Raw genomic sequence first — 13,391 nt, forward strand, 5'->3', positions numbered from 1 at the left:
CTGCTACAACAGGAGAAAGCCATCACCCAGTATCTCTACAAATACAGTAGAAGGACACACTCTGGGGAGATGGGGATGTTCTGGCCCAAGAACTGGACACTCATGCAAAATGCCCGCAGGCTCATGCAGCCTTTTGAGGAGGTGACCAACCTGGTGAGTCGCAGTGAAGGCACCATCAGCGACTTGATTTCGTATGCTTTCTTCCTGGAGCGTGCCATGCGTAGAGTGGTGGATAAAGCTGTGGAGGAGTGTGAACAGGAACAGGAGGAAGAGTTGTGGGATCAATTCTCATCAGAACAAGATGTTTCCTCAACACCTGCGGCAGCACAGAGGGGGGGGGGGGGGGAGGAGAAGGAAGAGTCATGTGGGGAAGAGGAGTCAGACACGGATGATGAGGAAGGTGTTTTTTTTGAGGAGGAGGCAGGAGAACAACCGCAGCAGGCGTCACAGGGGGCTTGTGCTGCTCAACGTTACCGTGGTATTGTTCGTGGCTGGGGGGAGGAGGAGAACTTACCTGACGTCACTGAGGAAGAGCAAGAGGAGATGGATAATACGTCTGCATCCAAATTTGTGCAGATGGTAACTTTCATGCTGTCCAGCCTGTTGAGGGACCCCAGTATAAAAAAACCTCAAGGGGAATGAGCTGTACTGGGTGGCCACATTACTAGACCCTCGGTGTAGGCACAAAGTGGTGGAGATGTTTCCAAATCACATGAAGGCAGAAAGGATGCAGCACTTGCAGAACAAGCTGGTAACTATGCTTTACAATGCATTAAAGGGTGATGTCCCAGCACAACGCAATAAAGGTACCACTGCCAGTAATCCTTCTCCCATATCCACGCAGGCAAGGACAGGACGCTCCAGCGATCTCATGGTGATGGCAGACATGTGGACATTCTTTAGTCCAATGCCTCACCTTAGCGCTTCCGGATCCACCCTCCACCAACGCCCGGACCGGCAAGGTTGCCGACTACCTGGCCTTAAGTGTGGATGTAGACACTGTGAGCAGCGATGAACCCTTGGACTACTGGGTGCGCAGGCTTGACCTGTGGCCAGAGCTGTCACAATTTGCCATCCAACTTCTGTTTTGCCCTGCCTCAAGCGTCCTGTCAGAAAGGACCTTCAGCGCAACTGGAGGCATTGTCACTGAGAAGAGAAGTCGCCTAAGTCACAAAAGTGTTCAGTACCTCACCTTTATCAAAATGAATGAGGCATGAATCTCGGAGGGCTACTGCCCGCCCGAAGACTAAGTCAGTCCCCGCACACAGCATCTCTGCCTGCACGCCGTGTGACTGCCTGCCCCATGACTAAGTCGCTCCCCACACAGCATCTCTGCCTGTAGACTGCTTGACTGCCTTCTCTGCCACCACCAACAGGGTCCAGGACACCAGGCGGATTCCTGAATTTTGCTAGCAGCGGCCGCTTTAATAATTTTTCTGGTGCGTGTACATGCCTGCCTAATTTTTCTGGCTGCACTCCAGCTGCAACAACAAAACAAAAGGCATGTGTAAAGGATAGCCGAGATGCTGTCGCAGAGACAAGCGGCATGGCGGCTATCTCGGCGTGTCAGCCGGCGGCTTCGGCCACGCAGTTACATGCTGGTGCTCTGCCTGGTCCTTCTATTGCACATAGATTGAGGTCTACGCGCGCGCGTGCGCCAGGCGACAGAACCTTTATGCGAATAGAAGGGGAGTCAGCTGATCTGCCTGGTCAGCTGACTCCAGACACTACTTCGGATTGGCTGAGTGACTGGGGCGGCGCTGCGGAGCATCTGTGTATATATAGTGGTAGTCTGTCAGTTGCTCCGTGTCTACTGTTGTGAATGCTAACGTGTGAGCGCTCAGACCTAGTCAGATCCCAAAGTGTGTTAGAACCAGCCGGAGCTGGGAATTCACACTTAGCCAGATTCTGTTGATAGCTTAAAGTACTAATTCATTGTATTATCTGTTATGACCTTCTGCTTCCATTGACTATTCTGCTTACTGACTCTGTACCTCTGCCCATCTGATTCATGTTGTCGACCCTGCCTGTATCTAACACTGAATCAGTCTTCTGTCTTGGTACCTTATCTGTCCGTACGTTGCCTACTCTGCTTGTCTGACCTTTCTTACCTCACCAGTGGGTCTAGCCACTGGCGAGGGATCTGGGGCATTTCACCTGCTCCTCAGGTGAAGCCCAACTGCAGCACTGTCTGTAACACCTGCTCCTCAGGTGTCCCTTGGCTGCAGTATAGTCTTATTCACCTGCTCCTCAGGTAAATATCCTTTACAACACAGTTGGTAACACCTGCTCCTCAGGTGTCCTTTGGCTGCAGTGTAGTCTTAATCACCTGTTCCTCAGGTGTACTTTGGCTGCAGTGTAGTCTTAAACACCTGCTCCTCAGGTGAATATCCTTTGCAGCACTGTCTGTAACACCTGCTCCTCAGGTGTCCACTGGCTGCATTATAGTCTTAATCACCCGCTCCTCAGGTGATCATTCTCTGTAGCTCAGTTGGTGATACCTGCTCCACAGGTGGCCACCAACTACAGTACAGCCTGACTCGCCTGCTCCTCAGGTGGTCATAGGCTGCAGTATTGTCTGAAGCACCCGCTCCTCGGGAGACTTCCTATTCCTCATTACTGTTGCACCAAACACTATCTCACATTGGTAGTCCTGTGTCTGGCTATACTAGCATTATTGGTGATTCTGCAGATCACCACATAATCAGGTATAGCGTCTGTATTGTTGGTGATACTGCAGATCACCATTAATCAGAAAAAAGTTTAGCTGACACCAATCGTTACAGCATGTACATGTGTCAATTCCCCTTCATGATCGTTACCTTGCCACGGTGAAGGGGCTTGCGTATCACAATGAAGCAATGACCGACGGCTATATGAGTGTTTCGGGGGCTGGGCCTGGTCAGCAGCTGGTGTGTGGGGTGCTGCTGACACAGGTTTGCGGAGAAGGGTGTGTTGCCCACATTCGTGATGGCCGCTGTAGTAGGATGCGGCAGGGGATGTGGGCAGGCAGGGACTGATGGCTGCGGAGGGGAGAAGGAGTGAGTGCACGCGTTACTATTGTCGCGAGCACTCCATAAAAATGGATGCACAGAAATGATTCTTCAATCCTCCACATGCAGCCATCAGTCAATCAGAGCTGGCAGAAAGGGAGGAAGCGGAGAGAGATTTTGGCAGATGCATAGGACACAGTAAGATGGATGGAAAGTATCTGGTGACACAGAGGTTATGGAAAAGAATCATCAAAGCTGACATGTATGAAATATAGTTGTTATTATTGTAATAAGTCAGCCTGTGTCAAGGAAAGTGTTTGGACAGTATAACTACAGTGGAGTGACTATAGTGATGTCCCGAATCATTGAAGTTTATTCTTGAAGAAGCTTTAGATTAAGCAATCTGATTTCTGCTCTTAAAACGCTGCTTTGCGCCAAATCCAGATTTTGCCCCGGGACTTTTGGCATCTATCCCACTCATCCATGCCCCCCTCCAGGTGTTAGACCCCTTGAAACATCTTTTCTATAGGCTCATACACACGGGGTACGGCCGTCGTCGCAACCACGTGGCACGCGCGTGTTGCAGTGACAGGTCGCCCGTGTGTATGACGCGCGCTCCCCGAACCATCGCCCGTCGGAGCTGTCGCCAGGCGATTGACATGTTCAATCGCCGGCTACAGCTGTCACCGCAACTTCGCCGGAACTGTCGCTAGTCCCGCGTGAGTGCGCGGGCTAGCGACAGGAGACCTACGCAAGTGAATGGAGCATCCGGCCGGGGGATGCTCCATTCACAAACAGCTTCCGCTGCGTCTCTGCCTTTCTGGCGAGACGTGTGGACAGCTGTCTCTGGCAGGGAGCTGTCGCTCCCTGTTCACATGCACGCATGCAACGGGGGACAATTGTCCCCCGTGTGTATGTAGCTTACCACTTTTGTGCCTTGAGGATGAGCAGACTGGAGGCTACAAGGCCAATCAAGTGCATATAACAGTACACTGTTGTGTACTTTGATTTATTGTTTATTATGATTATTGTATATGTGTTGGTTTTATGTGTATGTGTTTGCTGTAACTATTGTATTGTAACTTTTTTGAAACGGTATTGTTTATATCATGTTTTTTTTTCATTGCTGCTGACAATAATGTCAGAAACATCTGATCTGCTGCATGCTTGTTCAGGGTCTATGGCTAAAAGTATAAGAGGCAGAGGATCAGCAGGACAGCCAAGCAACTGATATTGCTTAACCACCTTAGCGGTATGGACGAGCTCAGCTCGTCCATTACCGCCAGAGGGTGCCGCTCAGGCCCTGCTGGGCCGATTTACATGAAATAAAGAGCAGCACACGCAGCCGGCACTTTGCCAGCCGCGTGTGCTGCCCGATCGCCGCCGCTCTGCGGCGATCCGCCGCGAGCAGCGGCGAAAGAGGGTCCCCCCAGCCGCCTGAGCCCTGCGCAGCCGGAACAAATAGTTCCGGCCAGCGCTAAGGGCTGGATCGGAGGCGGCAGACGTCAGGACGTCGGCTGACGTCCATGACGTCACTCCGCTCGTCGCTATGGCGACGATCTAAGCAAAACAAGGAAGGCCGCTCATTGCGGCCTTCCTTGTTTATTCCGGGCGCCGGAGGCGATCAGAAGAACGCCTCCGGAGCGCCATCTAGTGGGCTTTCATGCAGCCAACTTTCAGTTGGCTGCATGAAATATTTTTTTTTTATTTAAAAAAAACCCTCATGCAGCTGCCCTGGCGATCTTAATAGAACGCCAGGGTGGTTAAAAAGAAATAAATATCTCAGCCTCCATATCCCTCTCTCTTCAGTTGTCCTTTAAAGCAAGCCTGAACCATTTAAACAAAACATTTTTTTTCTTACCTACAGCTTCTCCCAGTCCCTCATAATGCTTCTGGCCCCTGTTTCTTTTGTATCCCCTCCATTGTGCTGCTATTGCCTCTTTTTGAAGCTTCAACGAGGTCCATTTTTGCAGTGTTGGTACATGCTCTGTCCCACCTGTGCACATCCTTGATTATGCTCCCAAGGCCAGCAGCATTCTGTGCTTGCATGGGTTGTAAGGAATTGTAACCGTGCATGTGTAGAATGCTCCTGGCCATGACTGCCATGCAAGCAAGTAAGAGGAGGTGCTTGGATGGAACAGAGCAAGCACCGTAGCTACAACCCACCTGGGTCAGATAAAGAAGATACTGAGAAGCCACTTAGACTATGGAGGGCTGGAGGAAGCCCCGGTAAGTAAAAATCTTTTTTTTCTTTGTTTGCTCAGGTTTGCACTTACCGTAGGTTTTCCTTTAACTGGAAAACAAAGACGTTTCTTTGCTACTAAGGTTAATGAGTAGCAAAGAAAAGTCTGGTATTTTTATTTTCTGTTATATAGTTTTTTGTTTTTCAACTGGAAAGCAATGAGACGTTTCTTTGCTACTAATGTTAATGAGTAAGGTTTGCACTTTACAGCAAACCTGAACAAACAAAGAAAAAATGTTTTTTTGAAGATCTGAAGTTAAAGATGGAAGTTAAAATTAGATACTTACCCCTGTAATGGAAAGTATCTGGATAGTTCACAGGCTTCCCCCATCCTCCTCGACCATGCTGTTCCTGTGCAGGGAAAAAGCTTGTCGAAAATGCTCTGGTGGCCGTGTTCCCATCTGTGTACAAGAGTGGCCATACTGCACAAGTGCAAGTATTGCCCATGCTGCATTTGCATCAGTTTGCGTCATGCACAGCTTTTTCCTCCATGCATGAGCAGTTTTTTGCTATTGCACAGGCGCAGGTAACACTTGCGCTTGCACAGTACAGCCATACTCGTACGTGGATGGGAACGCAGCTGTAAAGAATAGATTGCACATACAAGAGTGCATGCAGGAATGCCCACAAGAGCACTTGCACAACTGTGCATAGTGGCCATGAAAGTACACAGTCATGAGGATCATATCCTTGCCCAACTGTCTCATGTCCTTGTGGCACAAATGGTTAAATTACCAATAAATGTAACATACCTTGGATAACCTGAACTACACTTTATTCACGTCAAGACATATACTTTGATCTCAAGGCTATAAATGCTAGTTTGCAAGTTAAATATTTGTGAGCAGAGGGAGTTGTAAAAGTAAATTACGTTTAGTCAAACCTTTCTGTCTAGTTTTTGACAGGGCAGAAGTGGCTCACTACTTTGTTTTATAAATAAACGTTTTAATAAAGTGCCCCTGTTAAGAATATGTGACAGGGATAATATATCAAAAGTCTGCAATAAGTATCCCAATGGGACCCCTTAAGAGCCAACTGACAGCTCTGGGGCTTTCTTCCATTTGGTGGATTTACTTTATATTATTTGTATAAACAATACTGCGAAGTTTCTAGTGAATATTTTTTTTTTATCCAGAATCTTATGCTACGTACACACATGCGACAACGATCGTTCGTTGAGAACGACGAACGAACTTTTAATTGATGAAAGAACGACCTAAGTAAAGATAGTTTTAAAAGGTGTGTAACGATCTGATCGTTAGAACGAACGTTACATCACGTAAAGCAACTATTGCGCCTGCGCATAAAAATGAGAAGTTTCACAGAGAAATAGTGAAATGCGCATGTCAAGCCTAGTACGAACGACCGTTTCCAACGATGTACTACTTTTGCAAACGATCGTCGTTGGTTGAAATCCGCCGAGACAGAACTTTCTTTTGTAGCGATTTGGCTCGTTCGTCGTTGGCCTTAATAGTCGGTGGTTCGTTTTTTGTAACGATCGTCGTTGGTAAAGATCGGGGAACGATCGTTACAAACGACTATAGTCGCATGTGTGTACGCACCTTAAGTCTAACAACTAATGGAGCAGTTTAACTCTATTCCAGTCACTAGTCAGTATCATTCAAGAAAACTGTGGTATAATTTAGAGAAAGATACTATGTCATTGCTAAATTGCTAGCTATCAAACCTCCCTAAATGAACTTTATTCTTGTAAAGAGCTCAGAATGGAGATCCCTTTATGTGTCAGCACAAGGGAGTTCATACCGTATTATTTATTTAGGTTCTTCCTTGTGTTTGTTACTCACCTGAAACTGTATATAATCTTTATTTCATGATATTATATGACAGGTTCTTTCAAAATTATTAGCCGTAAAAGCACAGCATATTCATATTTAGTATTTACGTGACTTATGCTGTTCTCTGGGAGTTTCCCAACTTAAAGGAAGCAATTTATAGTCAAATAAACTTTTTATCATGAATATCCTGTTTTTTTGGTCTTGTTAAAAAAATTGGAATGTGTTACTCAAGTCCTAAAAATTAGAGGCTGGCAGTTTTATTTAAAAGGAGCCTGTGGAAGTCATCCCGACAAACCATTCTGAAACTTCCCTATTCCAAAGTAAAGGACAAAAGCCATACACACCAGTCATGTCTGGAGTTAAAGGAGGACAATGCAAACCCCAGTGCAAGGACCCCTGCCAGAAGCAGAGCGCCTGCCAAGACCCATGCCAAAAGCAAAACCCCTGCCAAGATCGTAAGTTACTGTTTGAGGTCATTATGACTACTGTATGTCTACATTTTCATAGTGTATATTGGTTCTTTACCATTACTTATATGTCTTGTATCATTTATATTGATTAAACATTCGTTTTCACTGGCAGTCGAGAATGCTATCGACACCACCACTGATATTTCCATAAGGATGCTATATCATTGTTCTACTCTCCACTGCATTGGAATGGTGAAGGGCACTACAAATGCTGTATGGTCCACGTTTTAGGCCTCGTTCACATCAGGGCCGTTTCTGTGCGCTTTTCACAACGCAATGCACTGTGCGTTCTGTTCTGCAAGGTATTGATTTTCCAATGTAGTTAAATGTTCCTGGTTCACATCAATGCCCTGCGCTGAGCTGCATGCATTTCTGTGCATTGAGCTGTAAAGCGCACATCAATGCAAGTGAATGGGTGCCCTTTTTTTAGCGCATAGAAGCGCATACAAGCATATAGAAGCGCATGCGTTTTTACCCCAACTGAAAAAAACAATACGTTTTCATATGAAAACAAAGCTTTATTGACAACTGATACAGCTACAATAAGCAAACATGCCTAAAAAAGCACACGCAATGCACTGAAACACAAACTAAAGCGCACACAACCACATGCTTTTTTTATCATGTGCTTTTACAGGTTGCACCCAATGTGAACGAGGCCTTAGGGTATCGTTTTACATAACTTTTGGTGTTAGGGCTCGTTTCCACTGTTGCGGTGCGGAATCGCCTGGATTCCACCACAGAAGAAATCGCATGCGGCTGCGTTTCCACATGCGGATTTAGCCGCGATTTCGCATGCGATTTCGCATGGCAAGGAGTAAAATTCCATTGCAAACCATGCGAAATCGCACGCGAAATTGCGGGAAAATCCGCATGACAAAGCCGCATGCGATTTCCCTATTAAATGCATTAGCGGCGATTCGTGCGAAATCTGACGGCTCTGCCGTGCAGATTTCTGCCGCACCAAAAAAACGCTCCCGCCGCCGCACAAGTGGAAACAGCCCCATCCACTTACATTGACTATGCGAATCCGCATGCAGTGCCCGCATGCGGATTCGCTATAGTGAAAACAAGCCCTTACTGACTTTAACAGTTGCTATTTTTATATGTTTATTTTGTCTGTGACTTTTTTAAAATATCAAAATAAAGTTCTCTTGTAATGGATATTCATGTTTGTATCCTAGTCCTTGACAATGACTGTAAAGATGCATTTAACACCCAAGCTCATTTGGTTTTTTTTCTTGCACTATTATAAAAACTCATACTACTTATATTGAACTTTCCAGTTTGCATTTTTTATATTTTTCTCTAATAAATGAATGGCAGTTTTCAGTAAGAAAAACCATAGAGTAAAGAACCAAAACAGAAACAGAATTTAATTTATCCAGAGAATGGAAGAAGAAGAAGATTGATTGCTTGCTATCATTTTCTTACAGCAAGCAGAATATTAAAAATATTATTTGTAATTTCTAAACAGATTTTGCACCAGTGCACATTCAGTTTACATTGCTCAGAGGCAACCAGCAGTCCAAACTTTGAGTTAATATCTATATTCAATGGTAATGGGGTCAACTGGCACAGGTGTTTACAAATAATTCCAGTCCATATCATATTTTGCATCATCATGATAATAATACATTTTTGTTGTTATTATTATTATTATTATAATTTTATATAGTCCGAATATTTTCTGCAGTGCTTCATTAAATACAATTATGGCACTGGGGCTGATTAACAAAATTGTGTGGTCCCTATTCAAATACATTTTTCTCCTAGGTGATATTTTTACACCTTATCAATTAAATTCCACCAGCAAGCAAGAAAATAAACACTAATTTTGACAGTACACTTTCACCTACTTTTTGGCATTTTATTTTTTAATGGCAGAGTGCTGAAAAGTTATTTTAAATAGAAAATGAAACATTATCTCCTAGGAGAAAGCTTAGGTGAAAAAGGATATTGAATTAAGGCCTGTGTCTGTTTATATCATGATTATGTCTCCTTAGGGCTCAGATACACTATAAGCGCTTTTCTGCATGCTTTTTAGCCATCAGCACTGAGAGCTTTTTAAAAACGCTCTCATTAACTTACATTAAAATCGCAGGAAAATCCTGATTGGGGTAAAATTGCACTATTTTATAGCAATCGTAATTTTAATGTAGGTCAATGGGAGCGTTTTTTTTAAAAAGCTCTCAGAAAGAGCTGATGACTATAAAGCGATCAGAAAACTGATTTTAGTGTATCTGAGCCTTCACTCTCTTAACTCATGATTTATCTCTTCTAATTTGTATTATCTCATATTTTATCTCTGCCAATTTTTATGTAGATCAATGTATAGATCAAAAGTTATGAAACTGTGAAATATACTGTATTGAAGTTCTTTAAAAATGCTTTGATCCAAGCAATGTTGGCTTTTACTCAGGAGACTAGTAAGGGTAACACAGGAGCTGTGTGAAAGGCAGAGATGTCAAACATATAAAGATTTAAAGTGACCTTGTTGTAGTAGCTGCCATTTTTAACTGGCACTGGCTGGATAGTGTACTAGGGCTCTGTTAAGGGCTCTGACACAGGAGACCAGGGTTCAATACCCAGCTCTTCCTGTTAAGTAAGCCTGCCCCTATTCAGTGAGGAGGCATTGGGAAAGACTCCCTAACACTGCTACTGACTATAGAGCACACTCTAGCGACTGCAGCTCGGGGAGTCCGCGTGATATAAATGTTCTGCGTCTTGTCTTGTTCAAGGTTGGTGACAATAGCCTGTGGAGTTAAGTGGTTAAAATATTAGAGACTCAGGATCTGAAGGACAGCAAACATCAGCAATTGTTATATATCAGTGACTGATGAGTGAAAATGCTAATATTTTTTTCACACTCATTTTTGCAAATGTTAAGTTCTATTTTCGAGTCAAAATGCCACCGAAATGCCATTTTCACAGCAAAATTTTTTTTTCAGTTTTTTCTTTCGCTTTTCACAAATTTTATATATATATATATATATATATATATATATATATATATATATATATATATATATATACACACATATCGGCCTCTATATCCTTCTCACTATGGGTGCACTATAATTCTGTAAATGTAACATATGGAATGTATCTATAGTAAAATATAAAAATTCTAAAATATATGTACCTCTGTTTTCTTTTAGAATGCAAGCCTGTCCAGAAATGCCCAAGCCAGCAGAAAGGTATCAATTAACATGAAATAAGATTAACATATATTACACTTTTCCAATATCAGGTTTGACAGTAGTGGTAATGGTCTTTAAATTAAGTTTACTTAATTCTGTAGGGGGGAAAAAAAGACAGATGTTTATCATACCTTTATCCTTCTCCCCCCCCCCCCCCCCCCCCCAAAAAAAAAAAACAACAACCTGTAAAAAGAAAATCTGTTTCAGCTCAATAACAAGAATATACTGTGCGATTTAAATGTTAGACCGAAGCAGTCAGGCAATACTTCCATTTAGGTTCTTTGTGGTCTGGTGGTGCCAAAGCCTCAATTCAGATCTTCAAGTTCTTAGTCAGTGAATACCATATATATTTAGATATAAGTTGACCCAAATATTTGACCCTCTTAAGCTGAAATGTTTTTGATGACTCAAGTTTAAGTCAGTAAAGTGTGTCATTAAGGGCTTAAGTCCTCAAATACAGCCACATTACCCACTGGCCCCCAAGTGCAGCCATTAACACAGCAAGTAGCAGCAAAACATTGCCTCATAATACTGTATGTATAAAAAGGGGGAAAGGGTTGCACAAGTGTGAATCAAAAAAATATGAGGTCTGTTAAACCAGCATTATTAAAAGTTTTACTATTATATGGGGATAGGGTTTAGTAGTGCAATTTCTCACAGCAGAACCTTAGAACTTGCATTTACAGGGCTAAATGTGAGAAATTTAGGTCTGACCCATGTTTAAGTTGCCCCTATGATTTACTTTAACAAGTCAGACCTAATCTTGTAGATTTATAGTCGGGTACAGGGGCGTAGCAATAGGGGTTGCAGAGGTAGCGACCGCATCAGGGCCCTTGGGCCAGAGGGGCCCCAGAGGGTCCTCCATCAACTACAGTATTAGCTCACTATTGGTCCTGTGCTCATAACAATCACTTCTATAGATACTTTGAATAGTGGTAATCATTATCAAACTGTTCCCCATCCCCTTCTTGCACCTCTGACACTGTAGTTGCCATTGGCAGGTTTTGGTGCGCCGTATCAATTGTTATGTATAGAGTGCTTAGGGGCCCCATTATAAAACTTGCATCGGGGCCCACAGCTCCTTAGCTACGCCACCGGTCGGGTATATCATATGTCCTTGCGCAATTGCCTTTAAGGCCTAAAGTGTCTTACTAGGTTAGATTCCTAATGTAAGAAAAATAAACTAGTCCACCCATATCACAATGCAACATTTCAATACATACAAGTAATTTGATTGGCCAGATCATTCAGGAATCATGGCTGGGGTTAATCTGTTTAACTGACATTACTCATTAAATGTATGGACCACACATTTTTGTTTAAGGAAACCATAGCAAGGGGGGGGGGGAGTATCTTTTTCAAATAAATTAATAATTAAGTCAGAACAATTCCTGATCTTCATTCTCATTGCAGATGAAAATCAGTAATACATGAAACCAGGGCGAGTAGTATTTTTTTTTTTTTTAAAGTAAAAAACAAAAAAAAAACAACATGAGGCTTTCTTTGGACAACTACTTCCATCAGGAGCATAACTAGAACTTATCATCCTCCCAGCATAATGTGTGACAGCCAGGCCCCACCCCTCCCCCAGTAAGCCACTAGTATTAGCTTGTCTTTCAGGCCATCTTCTCCTGCATCTGCACCCTCTCCGCCCCTCCCATTAGAATTGAGTAATCTTTTTGTAGTTCAGATAGAAGAGTATCACAGAAACACCACACATTACCTGCTTCCAGCCCTGGGTCACATAATTTGCTATTCTCTTTTCACACCACAGTCTAATGTGCATCCGTATAGCCCAGTATGGCTCTCATGCTGGGTGTTTCCAATTATCATATGGCAGATTGCCCAAGAGCCATATGGAGCTAAGGGGTTATTATGTCTGTGGCTTCTACCTTTATAATTCAATTTCAGAACAACATGTAGAGGTTATCTCAATTATACAGACTGCTAGTTAGTTATCTCTAGGGACAAGGACACATTGTACTGTGATCACCACTAGCTGTCCGTTATACTGAACTTTGTCTTTTTACCACTCTTCAGATCCCTGCAAACCTTGTCCTAAACCTTGCCAGCAGCAGTCAAAGCAGCAATGCTGAAAACATTGAATACTTCTCAAGAACCCTGTTGGATGTAGACCTATCTCTAGTGTTACTTCTGAAGTATAGATGAAACAAATACAACACAAATAAAAATTGGCTTACGCACATTTTGTCTTTGTTCTTCATATACACTAAGTGGAATCAAGCTTGTTGAATAAATAAGAGTGTATTTAATGATTTGTTAGTAACTATAAAGCTGTGCACAGACTCTCAGTGCAGGATTCAGTCCTGCAAAGCACAATCTGACTAATATCGTAGATCTGTCTCATGCTAAATGACATGCACCTTTTTATTGAGAGTGAAAGCGGAAAAGAAGATGGGGTGTCCTGGTGTACAAAAGCATTGCTGGAACCAGGGGGTCAGATAAACACCTTCTGTCATTCAACTGGTCTGGCAAAAGCTCCCAATGAGCATTCAGCCACTTGATTCAACTTGTCACTTGGTCCAAGTCTGCAGAAATGCAGACATCTAACCAACAAACATTGATTCCGGTAATACCTTCAATGACTAACTGTACATGGTAATTAATCATTAAAGGTATCACAGGAATTTGTTGGTTTGATGTCTGCATTGGTTCAACCAATGTCT

General features: G+C 43.3%; 1 protein-coding gene across 1 annotated transcript in view; it reads left to right on the forward strand.

The window, feature by feature from the left end:
• The window catches only part of PRR9 (proline rich 9), a 90,894-nt gene extending 78,001 nt beyond the window's left edge, over positions 1 to 12,893 (forward strand). The window contains exons 3-6 of the mRNA XM_068258957.1: positions 5,595 to 5,671; positions 7,300 to 7,486; positions 10,663 to 10,701; positions 12,745 to 12,893. Coding sequence (XP_068115058.1) covers positions 5,595 to 5,671; positions 7,300 to 7,486; positions 10,663 to 10,701; positions 12,745 to 12,800 — 359 coding nt within the window. The 3' untranslated portion in view covers positions 12,801 to 12,893. The remainder of the gene's footprint in view (positions 1 to 5,594; positions 5,672 to 7,299; positions 7,487 to 10,662; positions 10,702 to 12,744) is intronic.
• The last annotated feature ends 498 nt before the right edge of the window (positions 12,894 to 13,391 follow it).

Source organism: Hyperolius riggenbachi, chromosome 10, assembly GCF_040937935.1.
Source record: "Hyperolius riggenbachi isolate aHypRig1 chromosome 10, aHypRig1.pri, whole genome shotgun sequence".
In the NCBI taxonomy this organism is placed as follows: Eukaryota; Metazoa; Chordata; class Amphibia; order Anura; family Hyperoliidae; genus Hyperolius; species Hyperolius riggenbachi.